The following is a 23166-nucleotide window of genomic DNA, read 5'->3' on the forward strand; positions in this document are numbered from 1 at the left end:
CAAAATTACATGAATTCTATCATTTTGTTTTTTAAACTCTTCTCATCCAGACAGAATGAGTCAATTCTAAAAGACAAGGTTTTTTTGGTTTGTTTTTTTGTTTTTTTTGCAACAGAGACTTAAATGCTTCAGCGAACATGTACCAATGTGAAAGCTTCAGTAAGTGTGTACTATTTGGGGAGAGAAGAACAATATTAAATAGAATGTTTTCCTTTTCAATGAAGAAAATCACTTATTTCTACTTAAAAATAAGTTCAACTCAAATGATTTTATTTGAAACTTTTAAAACACCAAAGCTGAACAAGGGACATGAACTGGAATGAATGAATCTTTTGAGCACGGATGGTTACCTTCTATGCTGCCCTGCGTTCTGTAGGAAATGCCAGCTACTGCTTTAGTTCCTGGACAGGTTCGATTCTTTGGAAGTCCTTCGGAGAGCTCTCTCCCTTCTGGCTGAGAGAGGTTCTTCTTTTGTAGCATTTTGCCTGAGTAGTAGTATCTCTTGTATTTGCGAGCACAGATGTGCAGACACTCTTCCTCCTCTTTCCAGGTAAACTGGAAGAACCAGCAGCAAAGCCCTCTCTGTTTTCTTTACCTGATACAGGGAATGGCATACTCGGTTTCTGTCCAGAAGACACAGTTTCTTTAGAGAGGGACAGGCCTCCAAATCCTCTGCTGTCAACTGTACATATCGTTCTCCTTTTCGTTTTCTGGGAAGTGCAGGAAGTGGAAGGAAATGGAAGTGAAATCCACACGAGCCCTTCATCTTCCAAATCTTTCCGTAGCCGTGTGCTGCGTCTTACTTTTGTTTCGCTGTTTGTTCTCTGAAAGGTTTGCTCGATGGAGTCAGATAAATCTTTATACAGTTCAGAATTTTCTAGACCAATTTCTACAGAGCTGCTCGCAAGGTAGGGAGATTCGTGATTTCCATTTTCTTCCAAATATAAACTCTGCCCATCGGAATAACATGAAGAGTGCCTTCTGTGCTGCTTTTCTCCACCACGCATACCAGTGCCACTTCTACCTTTTATGGAGTTTCTTCTCAAACCTGCACTCGGTCTTTTACTTTCTTTTACGTTGTTGATTAAGACCTCTTTATTCTGGAAGTCAGACGTTAAATGCATGGTCTGCACTTTTCCTTCTGTAGCTATGAAAAAGTCATCCTGTTTTTCATACTTTATGTTTACATCTTCTGAAATTTTAAAGATTTGGAAAATGTTTTCCACATTTTGACTGGCAGTAGCCAGTTCCCGAGACGGCAGGATAACACTGGATTCTGCATCATCGGCTGCCAGGGGCTCTGCGGTCACAGAAGCACAAAAAACATGACTGCTTTCGCTCTCAGGGCCCGCCTTCAGTTCATCTGCACCTTCTGACTTAATTTCTGCTTTTGGAATTATTTTATGTTCACTAGTTGCTACAGCATTTATATTTAAATCTTGATCTAAAGCAGAGTTAATAAGCGACAAGGAACTTTTGGTGTAAGAGCTGCAGAATGCAGACAGATCGTATTTATTAAAGCCCTGATTCATCTGCAAATCTTCGGGGCTCTGGGGCAAAAGACTCTTTCCTTTAGGAGGCTTTGCTTCTTCAAGTTCTTCTTCAAGTTCACCGTTGGAGTTGAAATCATCTAAGGGATGTAAATAAGTTTAAGTCTCACTAAAAAGTAACAATGGAAATAAAAGTCAACATATCAAACAGGTGCCATATCATCTATTCTGTGTTAAGCTTTCAAAACTCACAAGACTTAGCAAATGCTGCCCTGTACTTGCCCCCATCTGTCATCTTGCTCTTTCCTTTCTAGTTCTTCTCCAAGCCACAGGTTAAGAAAATATGTATTTAATACATGAGTGGATAAAGTACATAATCTCAGACCATGAAAATGAGAAGTGTATCTCAAATTGCTTCCTGTAATGTACTTTCCACACTACAAGGTCAATCGGCACAAGGCGGCCACATTTCCTATTTCACAAAAAATGAATCACTGAAAGTGGGCACCGCCGTGCTTCTGAAACTTTTCTAGCTACATTTCCCCTGAAATAGAGAAAAGAAAACTTGGAATTCTGGCAGATCTGAGGGTACTTCTGCAGACTCTTAGGTCCTGTGTTTAAAAATTAATATAATTTAAACTGCATTATACTGTCACATAGAGCTTTGTTTCAATATTCTAAAAAATCTGTCCCTTCCACCTCAATCTCAAAGTCAGACTCTAGGAAGATATGCCAGGTGGAGGTGCCCGGTGTTTCTGACACCCTGTGTCACATCACACAGGTGAAAGAAACATCATTGAGGTTTTAAAGCTATGGAACACAGCCTTAAATAGATAAATCTTAAAAAAAAAAAAAAATTTTTTTTTTTTTTTTTTTTTTTTTTTTTAAAATGGGGCACCTGGGTGGCTCAGTCTATGAAGCCTCCAACTCTTGATTTGGTTCAGGTCATGATACCAGGGTTGTGAGATGGAGCCTGGGGTCTGGCTCTGTGCTCAGCAGGGAGTCTGCCTAAGATTCTCTTCCTCTCCCTCTGCCCCTCCCCCAGTTCCCATGTATGCATGCTCTCTCTAAAACAAATATTTTTTTAAGATTTTAAGCTGTGTAACACAGCGTAAACAAATTCAGGCTTTCAGTACTCAGTACTACTGGATCCCATCTCTCTTGTTATCTCAGAGAGTAAAGTTTTTAAATGGCCAAATAAGTATAAAAAATATTTTAAACAAAATCAGAACTGTAGGGTATACAAATCATCAGCTGAGCTAAAAATCTAAAAACCAGTATTTCATGATTTAGGTACTTAAAATCAGGTCACATGAGGCAGAGATTAACAGAGGGTCCACTTGGTGGCAACCAACTGATATGTCACTTGGGCTTTTCATACAACTTTAAAAATCAATGTTTATGTATTTGACATGCTAGGGAAGAAACACAGGGGTAAGGGATGGAGGGAGGAAAAAAGAAAGGGATGGGGGAAATGGAAAAGGGAGGAAGAATAATTTGCTTTAAACCTTTAAAACATGACACCATTGGATAGAGAAAAAAATAATCCTTCAGGTGTTTTTAAAAAGAAGTTCTCTAATAAGATGCAAGATGGAAAACATACACTAAGAGTCATCATTTAAACATCTTTGGAAAAACTCCTGTCAGGAACTGGAGATATAATGAAATAAGACTTGGTCTTCAGTGTCAATGTGACTGCAACTTGCAGGGGAGGGAGGCAGAAGAACATTACAAACTAGACAGTAAAGGTGCAGTGTGAACAAAGACTCTCCCTGAAAGGCAGCTAGTGGAGCTAAATCTTAAAGGCTAAGCAGCACTGGGGCCAGATTAAAAAGAGGTGCAGTGGCCAACCCCCTGTCTCAAGACATAGTACATAAAGCAGCTGGGGTGTCGATGGTGCCCAGGGGCTGGAGGAGCATAGGTGATGATGGGCTACCTGTGTGTGCTTTAACTCTGTGCTTTTCTGAAGTTAAGAAGCAGGTTGAAGCCAACAGTCCAAGGTGGCATATACTGTATTCGTCCTAGGATCTATTATAAATCCTATAGATATATTGCAAATGGAATGCAGACTATATACATTTGATGACTGACAAAGACAGCTATTTTTAGAAATTATTCTATACAAAATTAACACACCAATGAACACATACTGTTATTAATTTCAGCATGATTTAGTCAATCTTCAAATTCAGGCATTATAAAACAGATGTAACTCCAATTTTTATCTAACTAGGATGTCAACTGATTAATCTTTGCTTGCCAACATAACTGTTTCAAGGTAATCAAGTTCAACTCATAAATGTTATTTCTAATAGATGCTTGGCAGTGCCAATTCTACTGGAACATCATAGGGCAATTATTATTTTTTAAATTTTTGTCCATCTGTTACTGAGCCATCACCTTGTTTACGTTTCATGATGGACCATAACACCACACAGAATTCATTTTACTTTAACAGCATGCTATAAAAAAATCAAAACATTAAAATGCTTTAAAAAGAAAAAGGATGGAAGGAAATTATTTCCCCTAAAATTATATGTACTGGTACTATCTTGTGTCTTTGTTTCTCTGGGGAGAAGATCCAGAGTTTCCATCAGTTTCTGATGAGGGTAAAAGTTACCAACTACTGCTTCCTTAACTTCAAAATCTCATGGTAGTACGACACAAGGTTGTCATTTTTATTTATATGCTTTTTAACAGTGAATGGAAAAAAGGCAAAAGAGGGTGCAACAGCAAGAAAGTGATGGAGAAGACAAAAATATCAACAGGAAAAGAGCAGGATACCTGAACACATCCTTCCGGCACCTAGAGTGGCAGGTATCCCCTCGGAGAGCTCAGGCAGCTCGGAAATAGGACTGAGGAGCGGCTTCTTCGAAGCAAAGTCTCTTTCCCCATATAAAGACTTCTGAACACTCTTCTTTCTCTTTGCTTTCTTCTTCCTGCAACTTTTTAAAGCCTGTGAAATGTAGTAAAATGCCGTAATTGGGAAAGACGTCACACCATTGAACTTCTGAACCTTTAATTAATTCTTACAGAAAAACCTGAGATTAGTTATGCCATTTAAAATTTTAGAAATTGGGATCCCTGGGTGGCGCAGCGGTTTGGCGCCTGCCTTTGGCCCAGGGCGCGATCCTGGAGACCCGGGATCGAATCCCACGTCGGGCTCCCTGGTGCATGGAGCCTGCTTCTCCCTCTACCTGTGTCTCTGCCTCTCTCTCTCTCTCTCTGTGACTATCATAAATAAATAAAAAAATTTAAAAAAAAAAAAAATAAAATAAAATAAAATTTTAGAAATTCTGGGATGCCTGGGTGGCTCAGTGGTTGAGCGTCTGCTTTTGGCTCAGGGTGTGATCCTGGGGTCCCCGGATCAAGTCCCACATCAGGCTCCTTACATGGAGCCTGCTTCTCCTTCTGCCTATGTCTCTTTGTCTCTGTGCACGTCTCTCTCTCTCTCTCTCTCTCTCTCTATATATATATACACACACACACACACACACATATATACACATATACCATGAATAAATAAATAAAAATCTTAAAAAAAAATAAATTTTTAGAAATTCTGAGTCAGGCATGGGTGCCTGGGTAGTTCATACAAAGTCAAACAGAATACGAAGCAGAACTCCAGTTTACAGATTATATGGTAACTAATGGTCTACATTTCCACAAAACATTTGCCAAAATAAGTTCTGGGTAAGTGAGAGATAGATTAGATGCTGTAAAGCTGACAGACTTAAGACATGAGATATTTGTAAATCAGATATAGTTACAGAATGACTCATGATTAACCTAGAATGAGGTATCTACTGGAAACTATGGGAGACTGTCCTCTGCTCATAGGTTTGGAAGAAGAAACAACAGTTGCATACATAAAAAGTTAAAAGATAACACAAAGCTAGCTGAACTACTTCAAACAAAAGATGATTTAACCAAAATTGAAATGAGTAGGTCAAAATGAGATGGGTTAACAAGCACAAGTAGAAGATGACAGACAATGGTCTGGTAATAACTGATTACCAGACATGTGGGTTTCCATAAAAAATTGAAACTGTTCTAATACTATCTGGAATGTAGTATTAAATTCAATTTTGACTGCCATGTTAGCAACTGAGAATTAATGTTCTCTGTTAAAAAAAAGTTCCATATGGAAAAGACTTCAGTGAAACTCAAACACTGTATTGTTATGAGCAAAAAGAAGTACACTCAGTGTGATAATATTGGAGAGAACTAGACTTTAGGTCAACATAAGGAACATGTTTTCAGCAATTAAAGTTGCCAGAAAACGGAATCCATGCAAACATTTATTGAGAAACCACTATGTACATGTAGTAACTGGCTAGATAGGAAACAAAAAACAAACAGGATGTGGTCTTTAAGGGGCTCCCAGTCTAAGGGCAAGTAACTGTAATACATACAAACCATGACAGGGTCTCTATGGACTCAGATTGGTATGTGGCCTATAGGGGGCTTTCAAGATTGCTCCCCAAGGCAAGCAAGGCCCTTGTATGCAATGAGTATGAGCCTGAAAACAATGAAGGTTCACTGCACGGTGATTCAGGGAATGACAACATTTGATTTTACATTTAAGAAAGATTATTTGGGTGAAAGCATATAAACTGATGACGTGAAAGAACAGATGATATTCAAGAGTACAAAAACGGCACAGAACTGCATGTTCCCTGAGATATGTATAGATATCCTGTAAAAACAAAACAAAATAAGACATTCCATGGAAAAATAATTTTAGAACTGTACAAGATAAATGTTTCTCTTGGTGATTTACAATATACATTCAACATTAAATTCTATGAGAAGTCCTCAGTATAAATAATCTTCAAACACATTAGGGAAATGCTGGGTTAACTATTTTTCCATGAAATACATACATATATATATATATACTTATGGAACATCTGTTGAGATTCCATGAACAGTTGGGGAAATGACAGCTTGGTCAATGGATGTGGAAACCAAAAGAAAAAATCTTAACTTGGGCTCCTCAGATGAGCTGTGAAAGAGAACACACGACCTCTGGTGCCAGATGCCTGACTCTGTCACCTAACTGCTTTGCGATCTTAGGCAAGTTACCTCACCTCTCTATACCCCCTCCTCTGCAAAATGGAAACCACACTGGCACACACTACTGCAGCGAGAATTGTTAGTTGATGTAAGTGAAATGGTTAAAATAAGGCTTGAGCCATACACAGAAGAGCTATGTGTCAGCTATTCTTGTTTTTTTAATTCCTTCCTACTACTATGAGAATATAGGGAAAATTTTTTTTGATTCCAAAGTATGCTTAGTGTTATTGTGTGACACAGGCACTACACAGTTAATACCCTATGGTCATTGTCATCAGTTATAACTTCTAGAATAGTTTGGGATTCATAGGTACAGAAAATACCCTTCTAGCAAGATTTTGGACATCTTTGTTCATATAAGATGTCTCCCATACCTGCAACACTTCCCGAAACACAATGACTTCCCGATAAAAAAGAAGGAATGAACAAATGAATGAATAAATGCAAAAGAAAAGGTATATTTAAAACTTCATAAAATTTGCTACACATAATGAAAAACTAATATTGCTTTTTCATTGTTACGGGCCAGTAGTACACCAACCGAGAAAAGACCAAAGATTATTAAAGCACTTGCACTCTGTCATGAACATACCTCTAATATTGCTTGCCTATTAGCAGGTTTCATTTGCAAAGGCTAAAATCTTATCAGAATTTAAATTTGTTCCAATACAAAACAGCCTTGCTTTTATACTGCAATAAAAAAGCTGCATGTCACTGGAATCCTAGGGAAGCCACTGATTACAAATGGTTAGGCTCGTATAAGACTTGAGGCAGATAAAGGACAACTGAACATACTATCCCCAAAGTGATTCCAATCACTCCAGAATCATCAACAGTTCTTCCCAGCGAAGGAGATCACTAAATAGATGTAAATACTTACTTGTCTTTTGTTTGCATAAACAATACTTAATTTGCTTCCTGTGAATAGCTTTAAAATTATTTTAAAACAATTCATGTACATAGCAACAAATCACATTGCACAGGAAAGCTTATGATGAAAAGCACACCCTTCCCTACACCTTTCATTTATTTATTGGTTCAACTTTTAGTTCTTAATGGCTAGCTCCACCTCTCTAAATAAGAGGCTCATACTGTCATTTTTTAAACCTTCGATAATGGAAAGTTTCTAACACACAACAGGTAAAATAGTATATTGAACCCCAGGTACCTATGATCTAGCTTCAACAATTACTAACATATAGAAATCAGGATTCATTTATAACTCCCTCCCTCAGATTTTAAAGCAAATCCCAGGCATCACCTCATTTCATGTGAAAATCCTTCAGTATCCCTAAGATATAGAGCTCCCCCCCCCCAATAATAAAATGAAACATTTTATTACCTGGCATTATATTTTATTGTTGATTTTTTTCTTTTTACAATGCCATTTCCCCCCTAACTTTACTGAGATAAAACAGATAAGATAAAATTTAAGTGTAAAATACACAATGTAACGACTTGATATATGTATATATTGCAAAATAATTATTTTTTTTATAATAACAAATACTATTCAGGAATAAAAGGAACTAACTGTTGATATACACAGCCTGGATAAATCTCCATATAATAGTGAAAAAAAAAAAAAAAACAGTCCTAAGAAGTTACAGAGTGTGATTACATTTACATAACATTCTGGAAATGGCAAAATTAAAGAAATGGAGAACAAATTAGTGGTTGCCACTAATGATGGGGACAGGCGTGGAAATAGGCAGGGCTACAAAAGGGGAAGAAATCCCTGTGGCAACGGAAATGTTCTTTATCTTGACTGTGTTGGTATTTTTCTATGTGATACTACTGAAGTTTTACTGGGGGAAACTGGGTAAAGGGTACCTGGGAAATCTCTAATTCTTGTTACAACAGCCTACCCTCAAAATAGGGACTCCTAGGTGTCTCAGTGGTTAAGCGTCTGCCTTCGGCTCAGGGAGTGATCTTGGAATCCCGGAACCAAGTGTCCTGGAGACCCGGGATCGAGTCCAACATCAAGCTCCCTGCATGGAGCCTGCTTCTCCCTCTGCCTGTCTCTGCCCCTCTCTCTCTTGGTCTCTCATGAATAAATAAAATCTTTAAAATAAATAAATAAAATGACCTCAAAATATACAGCATAGGCACAAAGAACAAAAAGAGCAATTTACCCTAGTTATTTCCTCAGAGATTAAATTTCTCCATTTGGCCCGTGTCTTTTTACAGCTGTTCAAATCAGGATCCCTATAAGGTCATCACACATTCCATTTGGTTGACAGATCTTTGAATCTATGGTTATCTTTCTTCCCTTGCCATTTATTTGATGAGTAAACTGAGGCACCGGCCTCAGAGAATTAGTCAAACTCTGGATTTGGTTGACTGCAATCAAGATGTCTTTATTTTCCCCTCTCCCCTACACTTCCTAACACTAGTTGTTAGATCTAGACTTGATTAGATTCAGCTTTTTTTTTTTTTTGAAAAGAGCATTTTGTGGGTGCTTGTACCCTTCCTCATTGCATTGGAAGGACTGCGTTCTCTCCCGTGACCTTTGTAGGCTCAAGTGCTCAGTCCGATCCATCCACTCTGGCTCCCCCATCAGCCTTCTACCCCATGATCAGCAACTTTCATGAATGTGTCTTTTTAACTTAGTAGAACTTTTCCTATAAATAAGTTCCCCTCATCAACTATGTGTTTACTTGAAAATAGAACTCCCTTATTTTCTAGTTTTCACAAAAATGAGTTGGTGTCCTAGAAAGCTTCTAAGGTGACCTTTAAGATTTTTTAACTATTATGAACTTGAAGTGTTTTTTCACATTTGAAGTCTGTGTTTCAATCCACCACAACTGTTATTTCTGATAATCACACTGTCCCACCTTTGGTCAGTGGAGCCCCTTCGAGATGGTTTGCGGTCCTTCCCCATGGCCGCAGGGGTTTAAGCTTATTCCTTCACTGCACACTGGTACTGACCCAGGCTCGTTCCCTATGTGTGCTGTTCATAAACCCGCAAGCAGCCATTTCACTACGGAACCCTCATCACTTTTAGTTGAAGATGGTATTCAGAAATGGCAGTCTGGGTCCCAGGGGTGCTCACTGCTTCTAAGCCTTGAAAGAGCTAGGATATCTTCTTAAAGGAATAAAACCTGAGTCCGTACTGATGTTTCCAATTCAAATTTGGCCTAACAAGGTTCTGAATTTGATTTTTAATTCTTATTATCTAATGGTCAGGTCTGGATTCCTAGTAAGTAAAAAAAAAAAAAAAAAAACTTCACAAGAACTCTTAATTTCTTTATTCTACATTACACTCCCCTCTCAGTAGGAGTCCTTCCTTATGTTTGATTAAGCTCACTTCCTTTGTAGTCACTCTTGTCCTGAGGATGCTTTCTGAAAGGACCTCTAAATTCTAGGTTTGAAATTATTCTTTGTGAGGTTAAGCCAATAACTTGACACCCAGATGATTTGGCCTCCTTTTATTTCAAATTTCTTTAAAAAAGATTTTATTTATTTATTCATAAAAGAGAGAGAGAGAGAGAGAGCTGGAGAGGGAGAGGCACAGAGGGAGAAGCAGGCTCTATGCAGGAAGCCCGATGTGGGACTCAATCCCAGGACTCCAGGATCACCCCCTGGGCCAAATGCAGGCACTAAACCACTGAGCCACCCAGGGATCCCCTTTATTTCCAATTTTTAAGGACTGTTCTCTTTCTCATAATTCTGATTTACTGTATCCTGTGCCACACTGACACAGTTCAAAGTCAAAAGTCCAAAACATGCTCAGGAAAGTCTGGCTTTGAGTCTTTCCTATTCCCTCCTCTGTCTCCTCTCCCCAGGGATAATTGGTTTTGGCCTTTGGCTTATTCTCTCACTTTTATGAAAAGATTTTATATGTGTTTATCAATATATACACCTGTTCATACAAATACATGTTTAACGTTCCCTACTTTCTTAGATAAAACATAGTACATTCGATTGTCATATTAACTGCCATCACAAAATACCTCAGACTAGGTGGTTTCAACAATCTTAGTCTATTTCCTCACAGTTTTGGGGACTGGAGGTCCGAGATCAAGGTGCTTGCAGAGTTGGTCTCGGAGGAGGTCTTCTTCCTCAGTATGCAGATGGCAACTTCCTGCTGCTGCTTTTTTTTTTTTTTTTAAGATTTTATTTATTTATTCATGAGAGAGACAGAGAGAGAGAGAGGCAGAGACAAAGGCAGAGGGAAAAGCAGGCTTCATGCAGGGAGCCCGATGTGGGACTTGATCCCAGAAATCCAGGATCACACCCTGGGTCAAAGGCAGGCGCTAAACCACTGAGCTACCGAGGGATCCCCTTCCTGCTGCCTCTTTAGCTGGTTTTCTCCCTGGCTGTGTGCACACTGAGGGTCTCCTTTTGTGTCCAAACTTCCTCTTATAAGGACACATGTCACATTGGAATAGAGACCATCCCAATGGTCTCATGTTAACTTAGAGTTTCTTCCCTTTTTTTTTAAAGATTTATTTACTCATGAGAGACAGAGAGGAAAAGGCAGAGACACAGAGAGAGAAGCAGGCTCCCTGCTGGAAGCCTGATGCGGGACTCAATCCCAGAACCCCAGGATCATGCCAAAGGCAGATGCTCAACCACTGAGCCACCTAAGTGCCCTGAGGTTAGGGTTTCAACAAAAAAATATTTTGGGGGGGATCCCTGGGTGGCGCAGCGGTTGGTGCCTGCCTTTGGCCCAGGGCGCGATCCTGGAGACCCAGGATCGAATCCCACGTCGGGCTCCCGGTGCATGGAGCCTGCTTCTCTCTCTGCCTATGTCTCTGCCTCTCTCTCTCTCTCTGTGTGTGTGACTATCATAAATAAATAAAAATTAAAAAAAAAAAAGAAATATTTTGGGGGCGGTGTGGGAGTGGGATCACAATTCAGTACCAAGAAGCCTACTCTATATGTTATTTTTACACCTTGTTTTTTTTCACTCAACAGTAAAGACATCTTGACATCATTCCATCATTGGAAATTCTCTTCACTACTTTTTCTACAGCTATAAAATACTTGGCCAACACACCATAGTTTATTCAACCAGTCTCATACTGATAGGTATTTAGTTTTTGTGTTTTTTGCATTGCAAAGGGTACTGCAAAAAAATATCTTTGCTCATATGCCTTTTTGTGTTTCTGTCATTGGATCTGAGACAGATTCCCAGAAACAAGATTGCTGGGTCAAAAGGTAAATGTTTCTTTTCATCAATGTTCAAAATATACCCTGAACCCCTAATCTGTAAAATAATCCTAACGACAGCCACAGCACCTACTATGGCCAGGCACCGGCACATTACATATATTAACTTGTTTAATGCACACAATAGGCTTTTAAATTTAAGTACCACTATTCCCTTTATTTTAAAAACAATGGAGAAATCAAGAATCTTGCCTGCCATTCCACTGGTAGCAAGTGGTCAAGCCAGAATTTAGAATCTAGGTTGGCTGGCTATAGAACCTGCTCTGTTAACCCCCTTACAGTGAATGCTAACTAACATCCTCACATCTTCTCTATCTACTTTTCACCTTCTGCTAGCAGCTACACTTAGATCGTCTTACACAATCCAGTTCTTAAAGCTTTGCTCTTAATTGAAAACAAATAGCATTCACATCATGACTGTGTAAAATTTTTTTCATTGCTCTGCGAAGGATAAAGCTCATATTCCTTTCCTCTGGTGCCCCCTGTAGATGATTCCTAGCACTGTAAAACATACTTTCCCTTACACTTGCTTGTAATCACATTAATGTTTGCTTCATATTTACTCCAAAACTTTTATACACAGGCTTTTATTTGAAATGGTATATGTATGTAATTACCTTTCTTTTTCTTCTTATATGATACACCTTCTCCTTTCTCAATCATTGGTCTTTTTGTTTTTCTCTCCAAGGACCTTCTCCCTGGAGCACCCTTTCTTCTTGTTCAAATTTGGCCTGGTTGCTCTTCTAGGCTGGCTGAACAACCAGAGATTTCCACATACTGCTCTCCCATATCATTAGATCCAGTGTGTTCTGAATCCTTAAGCTTACTTCCTCAGTTTCCTAGAGTATCTCCTCCAGTAATAATCCAAAGAAAAACTTTCAAAGTCCTTGAGTGTCTAAATGTCTTTATTTTTTCTTCTACACTTAATTGAATTTGACTGGGTACAAAGTATTGGGCTGAAATCAAGTTTCGTTCAAAACTTTAAAGATCCTGTTCAATCATCTTTCAGCATTCCGACTACTGTTAAACTTGATACTTACTATTCAGATTCTTGTTTCCAGGGAGGAAAAGTCCACTTTTCTTGTTATCCTTATTGCTCAATTTCATACCGACAGGCTGAAGACTTGGCCTTTTTTTCTTTTTTTAAATTTTATTAGGCATTCAGTAGGTCCTTCTAACCCGAAGACTCCTTTCTGTTGTGGGATATCCCTTCTTTTGACAATTTCTCTCATTCTATCTTCTTCTTCTTTCTGAGATACGTACATAGTCTCCTAGATTCAGTTTTTACATCTCTTATTACTAGTCTATTTCTCTTTTGCTCTACCTCCTAGGGGACTTTCCTTAACTTTATTGTCTAGTCCAACTACTAGATTTTACATATATATGACTATTTTTTCCTCTGCTCCTGTTTCATAGGATCCTCTTCTTAGTTTTATGCAGGTAATATTTTCTTAAATCTGAGTAGATTAGATTTTTTTCAATAAAGTTTCCGTCCATTCCCAGAATAGCATCTCTTTCCGGGGTAAGTTTTTCAACCTTTTTTTTTTTTTTTTTTTAAGTTTTTCAACTTTTGAATATTGATCTTTCGTCTCTTGTTTCTAACTCAGTTGTCTGGTTTTACATAAGGAAACACTGGATAAATTGGTCTGAGCTTCCTCTGCGTTCCATCTCAGTCTCTTTCCTGCATGGAAATTCTATTGGCAACTCTGTGCAGGGTGGGGCAGGGCAGAATGAGGAGTATCAGTGGGTAGGCTGTGCTTTAGGGCAAGAACAGGCTGTCAGGACTATGGGACTTTCCAAATGCCAGAATGAGGGCTTTCACTTGCACGATAACATCTGTTCTGAGATGGGAGAACATGGAGGGACAGGGGTGGAATGCCAACTGGTGCAAATAGTCTCAAATACAGAACTTTGTTTACTCTGTTACCTACTACCACTCCTCACTCTCACCATCTACTGGATCTGCTAATACTGGGCCCAAAGTCTCCTGGGATTGCCACGTGCAGGCTGGCTCCCAATGCCTCTCTGGCTCCCTCTAAGAACATTCTGGGCTGTAAATCCACCTCTTTCATCTGTTAATGTGCCCTCATCCACCTTGTCTTCCAGAGATTCACTGAAGGCTGTCATCTGTTGCTTAATATCCCTCCTTACTTCCTTCCTCTTCTGAGTGCTATTCTGAGTCTAGTCTCTTTATTATATCTATTATTTTAATTCCATGGGGTCCTGGGAGGGGTTGAAATAAACCTTAATGCTCAATGCTCCCTGAACTTTCTGGCTATTGATTTTATGTCAAAAAGTATGTGTACATTCTTTGTAGCAGTGTTTTTTAAAGAGTATAAAGAAAACCAATTTTTGATACAGTAATAGAGGTACATGCATATTTCTGAACATATGTGTTTTTTTTCAGCAAGGGGATCTTTCAAAAGATTGGGATCTAAAAGAAGGATTAGGGATCCCTGGATGGCGCAGTGGTTTAGCGCCTGCCTTTGGCCCAGGGTGCGATCCTGGAGACCCGGGATCGAATCCCACATGTCGGGCTCCCAGTGAATGGAGCCTGCTTCTCCCTCTGCCTATGTCTCTCTCTGCCTATCTCTCTCTCTCTCTCTCTCTCTCTGTGACTATCATAAAAAAAATAATAATAAAAATAAATATAAAATAAATAAAAGAGGGATTAAACCAGGAAAACTTCCAGCTTTTTTCTGGCTTTGCTGACTGCAGATGTTTGGGCCATGTTTAAACCAGTTTTTGTTTCATGGAACAGGATGGAAGTTTACTGTTTTGGTGGCCAGGATATTGGGGTAAAATTGAGTTTAGTTTTGGAAAAGCTGATATCTGAGGTGCTTGTAGGATGGTTTAAGAAGAGAAATATAGTAGGCCACTAATTATGTTTATACATTAGAAAGATTTGGGAGGCATCAACCATGCCACCTATGACATTACCCAGAAAATACACGATTTAGAAAGGCAGAGAGAAGAACTCTAGGTAGTACAAACTAAGGGTGGGTGGAAAAAAAAATAAACCTTTAACAGAGACTGTAAAGGGATGTTCTCAATTATGCCAAATACTGTGGAGGTGGCAACCAAGCACAAGAGCTCAAAGGTTGCACTGGAGTTTAGTCACTAGTTCACTCAATACCTTGGGAAAAAGATTAGAGTGAAGAGGGGGAAAATGAGAGCTGACTTCAGACAATATCTGAAACTATGGCTCTGCAGCAGGAGCACCTTTGTGAGCCTCTCCAGGAGCAATGTTAGATGGGAGAGGGGACAGTGGTGGATTAATCCAGAGTTGAAGTGGCATGAAAGGGATAGAGGACTGAGGTTACTGACAAGAGTTGGTGAAACTGCTCATGCAATTTAGGGTGAACAAGGAAATGGAGGAAATGACAGGATATCTGAATGCTGGAGGGTACACATAGGGGCCAGATGACGCATATGAGTAAGGGAGTGAGAAGGCTGGATAGAGAGGCAGCTGGGGTCAGAGAATGGGACACAGAAGTGTGTACTACTAAAAGTGGGAAGGTCTTAGGTACCAACAAGCTGTGGGGTATGGCAGAGGAAGGTGTGTGGATCACTGAAGTGGAAAGGGTCCACTGGGTCAAGTAGCTGGATCAGCTATCCACAAAGACACAATGAAGTCACCTGAGCCAGCACAGGCCCTGAAGTGTTGAGGAAGATGAAGAGCCCATTTCTACATTCTTCTTTAAATACAGGAAGAGATCTAGCCATTTGCAGAAGCTAAGTCAAACAAGCAGCAGATGGCACACTCATCTCTAAGAAATTACACGATTCCTCTCATAGGGTGAGGTTAGATTACATTCAAAGGTAAGAATCAATTTAACATCGGGGTGCTCGGGGATCCCTGGGTGGTGCAGCGGTTTGGCGCCTGCCTTTGGCCCAGGGCGCGATCCTGGACCCCGGGATCGAATCCCACATCGGGCTCCCAGTGCATGGAGCTTGCTTCTCTCTCTGCCTGTGTCACTGCCTCTCTCTCTCTGTGACTATCATAAAAAAAAAAAAAAACAAACAAACATCGGGGTGCTCGTGTTCTACTGTGCTCAATGTACATGACACAATGAAGACAACACAAAAATGATCCTCGGGTAATTACAGCTGAGTATATAACTGCCTCTGACCCTTTCTACTTAATGATGATGATGATTTTAATACTCTTGGTTCAACGTTAACTGGAAGAATTCTGTTTCCTTGCTTTCCTAATCCTACAACAAAGAAATGTATGACTTCCACTCTTACTATATCTTTAAAAACACACTTACCTGATTCTTTTTAGGAAGTACTCTTCTTGTGAGCTTCCTTTCCTGAGATTTCCTCCTATTCATTTTCTTTTCTTTGCAAGGCTGAGCTTCTGTATTAAGTAAGTTGCAAACATTCTCTTCTGCAAAAGTGGTCAATTGCTATAAAGCAAATTTAGAGGAGGGATACCATAAAACACAAGCAAGTGCGTTTTGACATGTGTTTCTCATATTTCCCTCCCCACGCTGCTTCTACGTTTTCTATCCCAGTTCTAATTGACCAATTCTATTAGAAGTATTTTAACCATCTTAAATTCAAATGGAGGAGCTCAGTAATTACTAATCTCTGATCTTATTAAACTTAGAACCAGAAGCATATGCACTCTGTCCATTATTTTAAAGGAGAAAAAAAAGTTTAAAACCAGTTGATTTATTCATTTATGAAATATTTACTAAGCATCTACAACTTAGTAGCTAACTGCTATTGAGTTATGGCAGGGGGGATATGCACTTAGATTATCTAAATGTGAATCCTGGGTTTATCATCCAACAATGTCAGCTAAAAGCCCTATAATGGTATATATTTACGAATTTGGACAAAAACCCAATTTTATTTAATGAAAGAGGAAAAGACACACACCCAATGAGAGTTATGCTCCTACTGAAAAGAATTAAAACCCAGTGTTAAAAAAAAAAAACAAAAAATGCAATGTTTTTGTAAAAAAAAGTTATAATTATGCCATTTTCTGGCTCTTGTAATTACACACTACTCTTCTCCACTGTGTACTTCAGTAAAATTCATAAAACCATGTAGATCCCAAACAAATGTGCCAAATGGATTACCTTCTACATTAACACAAACTCTGAAAGCATCTTGTTTTATTGTATTTTTTTCTAACAGAATTAAAATCAAATCAGAAAAAGAACATTACCATTGGTTATAGGCTATTAGCTCTCAGTGACACTAATTAAATCAAGATTTTATTCAAAATGATGTGATCATAAAGACAGAAAAAATCTCTAGTAAGATTTAAAAACAAATACGTTGTGCCAAATACAAACACTTACATTTCTTCTGTTAGAGGCCCGTGTGATTCTATCAACTTTACAGGAGGCTATTTTCTCATGGTTTTTTGAAGAGCTAAAGCTATCAGTGCCTGATGAGGAAGACACAAGCAAAATTAGGGTAGCCAACAAAAAGTTGTAAGAGCCATCATTTTTCAAATACACTGGATACTGCTTTGGATACTCACCTCTGCTTTTAGCAGAAGATAGTATCTAAACATAATTAATTACTAAGAATAAATTTTGAGATTCAGATACATGTTTTAAAACTTAAAGTTTACTGAAAACCCAGAAACTTTTACCACTTCCCATGGAGAAAGCATACCATATTACCCTAAGACAACAGATTAAATCACATTACAGTAAATACCATATTCTCACTGATGTCACTTTATTCCAAGCTACATTTTGTACAATGAAATTGCAAAAAAAAAGGGCATTAAAATGATCATGAAAGTAATTTTTTTAACTTACAAAATTCAGGTACTTTTTCATTTGATCCCTTTTAATGGTATAAATGAAAGGTAGTATAATGTGTAAAAGAGCATGGGCTTTGGAACATGACAGACTACACTTCTAGGTATAGCTCTAACTTCACACTCCATGTCTTGGATTCTGTTCCCGTGAACCTGGTTTGTCTCTTCCAGCTGATGAGAAGCCATTAACAGATTTCCGTCAGGGGAGAGACAAGAATAATGGTCCCCATGATGTTTGCCACCCAAGTCCTGGCTTACCTTGTCATGACCATAAACAAGCCAGGGACCTCAAAAGGTACATGGGCCCAAAAGGTCAACTTAATGTTGGTGAACACTTCTGGAAATTGAAAAATGACCCTTATGATCCACATCGTTCAGTTTTCCCAATTGTCACAAGGAATTTACTGTTGACAAGAATTGGGAGGGCAACTCCACTGCCTGCAAAGACCTGAAAAATGGGGCTACCACCTACAGAAGTTAACTGCAGGTGATTACAAGGTGCGGGACCTGGATGTAGAAAAAATTCTTTTTTTTTTATGACTCACTTATTTATTCGAGAGAGAGAGAACACACAAGCAGGGGGAGGGGCAGGAGAGGGAGAGAATCTCAAGCAGGCTCCGACTCCTTGCTGAGCTTGGATCTCACGACCCTGAGATCACGACCTGAGCCGAAATCAAGAGTCAGACACTTAATGGACTGAGCCACCGAGGTACCCCAAGAGACTTTTTATAAGCTTTCCTATACTACATGGTTTTTAAAAACCAAACATGCATTGTTATAATAAAATTTTAAAAAGAAATTAAGATTTAGTTTCATAGATATAAATACTGAAAATGACACTTGTCTGATTTTAAGATAAATAAAAGTTACTACCTGAAAGAGTCTCAGAGATTGAAGACTTACTAAGAGGACTCAGAACTGCAAATGATTCCTGAAAAGGTTCTATGTTTTCCTAAACAAAGAAAAACAAGAATAGAAATTAGACATCCTTAAATTCAGTGGACATGTAATGTGCCCAAAAGAAAATAAGGATTTATTTTTGTAGGTGGAACTGCAGGAAGCATAGGGATGGGGAACCAATAAAAGATTAAGAAAAAAGGTCAAAGCAAAACAAAGATACTGAATATAAAAAGATTTTATAATATTTACCAATCTTTAACGAAACTATGTTTACTAACTACAGTCCAACAAATGAAATATTAAATGGAAGTAGCCATAATGATCCACTAACAAGTTCCTCTTCGGTTTACTTAAAATCACATGTCCTAACTCTACAGTAAATAGGACATTCCATTAATAAGCACAACTTAACATTTCACTATTATTCAGGGGAACGGCAATATAAATGCAGATGTCAAAACTTTTCTTTCCCACCTAATTACCAGTATGATAGTAGCTGTTGGCTTTTCATAAATAGAAGTTGTCAGTTTGAAGAAATCTTCTTTAATCACCAGTTTGCTTGGACTTCTTATCAGAAGTGACCACATGGTTTTTCTTAGTTTGTTAATAATGTAAATTATAGACTGTTTTTTTCTTTTTTCAAATATCAAACCAACTGGCATCTTTGGGTTAAATCTCACTTGGTCATGATGTAGTACTTTTTTATATATTACGTTCATGAGAATATTGAGCTCTAGTTTTCTTATGTCTGATTATGATATTAAATTAATGCTGACATTAACGAGCTGGGAATTACTCCTACCTCCTCAAATTGTCTGAAAGAATATACATAAATTTAGGTCTTCCTTAAGTATATGGTAGAATTTATTAGCAAAATCATCTGGATATGCAGTTTTCTTTGTGGGAAGGTTTCAACTACAACTTAAATTTCTTCAGTTGATATAGGGCTAATGAAGTAATTTATTTCTTCTAGCATGAGGTGTGGCTGTTTGTATTTTTCAAAGAACATGTCTAGTTTATGTTGTTGAATTTATTGGCATTAAGTTTTTCATAATACTTATTATCCTTTTATCTGTATTATCCTTCTAAAACCTGTTAGAGTATGTGGTCAAACCACCTTTCTTTCCTTATATTGGTAATTTGAGTATTTCCCCTGAATAGTGTGATTAGAAGTTTACCCATATTATTTTTCTAAAGCATTATCTTTTTATTTCGATGATTTTTTCTCAATTTTTTTTAGTTCATTGATTTCTGCATTTGTCTTTATTAATTCCTTCTGTTTATTTTGGCTTTAACTTGCTTTCTTCTATTAGTTTCTTAAAGTGGAAGTTGAAATCATTAATTTGAGACGTCTCTTATGTTGAAATACAGACTTTAATTATTTCCCTCTAAGCCTGCTTCAGTGCATCCCACATATTTTTGTTGTTTTGTCGTGTTTAGGGTTTGCAGCATATATGTTTAACTCCCACCACTTTATGTACACCCTAAAAACCCCTCCCAGACTCTATACCATGTTATTTCTGTTGTAGATCTTACTGACATATGCTATAAACCAAAACACATGCTATTATTCTTGTTTTAACAATCTTTTATAGAGATTAATAATAATTTTTTAAAAGTCTGTTACAATCTGCCCACTGAAGATGAGTGAGCATCCTTAGTGCTCTTCATCCCTTTTTTAGATTGAATTGGGAATTTTTTTTTTTTTTTTTTTAACCAAAGGACTTCCTCTAACATTTCTTCTAATGCTAACCTGCTATGGCAATGAATCCTCTCAGCTTCCAGATGTCGGAAAAAGCCTGTCCTTCACCTTTGTTTTGAAAGATGGTTTCACTGGATTTTTTTTTAATTTTTATTTATTTATGATAGTCACAGAGAGAGAGAGAGAGAGGCAGAGACATAGGCAGAGGGAGAAGCAGGCTCTATGCACCGGGAGCCCGACGTGGGATTCGATCCCGGGTCTCCCAAGATCGCGCCCTGGGCCAAAGGCAGGCGCTAAACCGCTGCGCCACCCAGGGATCCCTCACTGGATTAACAAGTTCTGTTGCTGTTATTGTTTTGCTTTTTTGCTCCAAATAAATGCTGCTGCACTGTCCTTTAGCTAGCAGTTTCTAATGAGAGTTCTGTTGCCTCTCGTGTTTGTTGATTGATCATGGATTCTAAGCAATGATGTGTCTTTGTGTACAATTTCATATTTCTTGCACTGGGAATTTGAACTTTAGGATCTGTGAGTTTATGATTTTATCAAATTGGAAAATTTTCAGCCATTTAAGTATTTTTTTCTGTTCTGATCTCTCCTCTCTTTGGGGACTCTAATTACATGCATATTATGCCACCTAAAGTTGTCCTAGGCTCACCAATTGCTCATTTATATTCAATCGTTTCTACTCTTTCATGGGGAATAATTTCTATTGCTACATCTCTAGGTTTGCTAATCTTTCCTTTGGAGTCTTTAATATGCTTACTCTCATTCAACATATTTTTCTTCCAGCAGATTATAATTTTCAGTGACTATAATGTATAGAATTCAGGTTGGATCTTTTCTGTATCCTTCATGTTCTCAGCATGTCCAATCTTTCCTCCGCCTTGAACATATCAAAGATAAAGTAACTTTTTCAATGTCTTCGTCTATAAATTCTACCACATGTGTCATTTCTGGATCTACTTTTCTTGACTGATTTTTCTCCTCATCATGGGGTATCTTTTCTTACATGTTCATTAGTTTTTTATTGAAAAGTCAGACATTTTGAGTTTAATGTTATTTGACACTGGATACTTTTGCTGTTTTTTTTTTTTTTTTTTTTTTTTTTTTTACTTTTGCTGTTTTTGAGCTAAGTTGTACAATGCAGTAAAGTTGTGTCCTTTCAAAGCTTGCTAAGCTAATTCTGTTCTACTAGTGAGGCAATATGCTCCTGAGTATCGGATGCCCTCTGAAATATAAGGTGTTTCTACCACTTAGTTGGTGGTAACACTTCCTTCTTCCCTGTAGCTGTAGGGACTGTTTCCTCTGCTCCATTTAGGTCGTCCTTTCCCCGGCTTCAGGCAGTTTATTCACAAGCACGCACTGACCAGTACTTAGCTGCTCAGCTAAGTCTCCAGTGAAAACCTTTGCAGATCTCCAGAGCTCTCTGTGCAGCTCTCTCCTTTCTGGTCTTTGCCATGAGCTCTAGCCTCTCTGCTTTCCCAGACTCCCAACTCCATTTTCTCAGCTCATGGAAACTGCCAGGCTCCACCAGGTAAACCCCTCCTGTGCTGTGGCCTGGACACCCAGCTTGGGCAGTTAAGTTGGGGCTCATGCAGTTTGCCTCATTTGTCACTATCCTGCCCATCCTGATGGTCAATGTCTCAGAACAACCATTTTTGTATATTTTGGGTTTTGTTTTGTTTTAGTTGTTCTTCTTGAAAACATAAATTAGGTCCCTGTTACTCCACATTGGCTAAAAATGGAATATTCTTATTCCAAAGTGTAAGGCAAGGGAGAGGATGAATGATGGTTCCAATATAAAAACGGGCAAAGATTAATAGGCAATTCTCTAGAGAAGAAATTCAAATGGCTTATAAACATGAAAAATGTTCAAACCTCATTAGGAAACTAAATTTTCAAGTCATCTTTTTCTCTTATTAAGCTATTTTAAAAAGTACAAGTTCATACCCAAAGTTTACAAAGTTTAGTAAAATAAAACCATTTATACTGCTGTTAAGTCCAAATTGGTACAATTTCTGGATACTCAGCAATATGTATTAAAAAGGTAAAAAACATTCCTATTTTTTCATCAATTAATTCTACCTACAGAAATTCATCTTAGAGGGAAAAAGTTTATATTTACAGCATATCAGTTCTAAGGTTGTTGCTCTTTCACATTTTCCCACTTCTGAAACCTGAGTGCAGCTCACAATTCATGGTGTGTGACAGCTTAACTTCTAGCATCTTTTCTTGGTGGTCCATAAAACAATGGTACATTGTCAGTCAATGGTATTTAGGTTCCAAGAAATATGCCATGTACAAGGAGTCATGCAAGTATGAGAACACAGCTAATACCCCATGCACTTGTCATGATGAGCACAGGGTAAAAAAAAAAAAAAAAAAAAAAAAAAAAGAGAAAAAAAACCTACCTAAAAAAACACATTATTTTCTACCATGACACATCATTTAGTCCATTGCATGATTTCAAAGCATAATTATTGTTCACACAAAACAGGCGAGGTCTGATGAAAATATAAACAAGTTTGTTCCACATTTTTCACACTTACAAGATTCTCCCCCTTGTCATCAAAATTTGGTTGTGATAACTGCAACTGCACAGGAACTGGTGGTGATTGCTCAAGTAGCAGGGGACTGATACTACTTAAATCCTTTTTTCGAACAGGTGTTCCTCCTTTTCGCAACGGAGTATTTGCTGGCAAAGACTCATCAAACACCTCAGGGCTTAGATCCTCTCCAAAAGTAACTCTCTTCCTCTTCCTGATATTTAGAAAGGCTGGCACTTTACAATTTTCTTGACCTTCTATAGATAATAAATGAGTAGATAAAAGAATTATCTAAAAATGCATAAGCTAGAATCTTTTAACATAATTAGATACAGCTTTTATAATAGAAAATAGTTTGTAGAAAACATAAATTCAAAATGGAAAAGGAAGCAGTTCTAAAATATAGTAATAGATTTTAAAGTAAATTTTGCATAAGTATCTTAGAAGTTTACAAAATTGGAATAATAAGTTCCTTTACAA

At 38.0% G+C, this 23166-nt stretch overlaps 1 protein-coding gene across 9 annotated transcripts in view; it reads right to left on the bottom strand.

Annotated features, from left to right (window-relative positions):
• Positions 1–249: 249 nt before the first annotated feature.
• The window catches only part of CDCA2 (cell division cycle associated 2), a 50560-nt gene continuing 27643 nt past the window's right edge, over positions 250–23166 (bottom strand). For 8 of the 9 annotated variants that reach the window (XM_077868800.1, XM_077868796.1, XM_077868801.1 and 5 more), the window contains 6 exons: positions 22690–22943; positions 18412–18490; positions 17066–17154; positions 16022–16159; positions 4275–4446; positions 250–1630 (listed from right to left, as the gene is read on the bottom strand). In XM_077868800.1, coding sequence (XP_077724926.1) covers positions 387–1630; positions 4275–4446; positions 16022–16159; positions 17066–17154; positions 18412–18490; positions 22690–22943 — 1976 coding nt within the window. In that variant the 3' untranslated portion in view covers positions 250–386. The remainder of the gene's footprint in view (positions 1631–4274; positions 4447–16021; positions 16160–17065; positions 17155–18411; positions 18491–22689; positions 22944–23166) is intronic. The other variant, XM_077868803.1, reaches the window with a different exon arrangement.

This window comes from Canis aureus, chromosome 24 (genome assembly GCF_053574225.1).
Source record: "Canis aureus isolate CA01 chromosome 24, VMU_Caureus_v.1.0, whole genome shotgun sequence".
NCBI classification, from domain to species: Eukaryota; Metazoa; Chordata; class Mammalia; order Carnivora; family Canidae; genus Canis; species Canis aureus.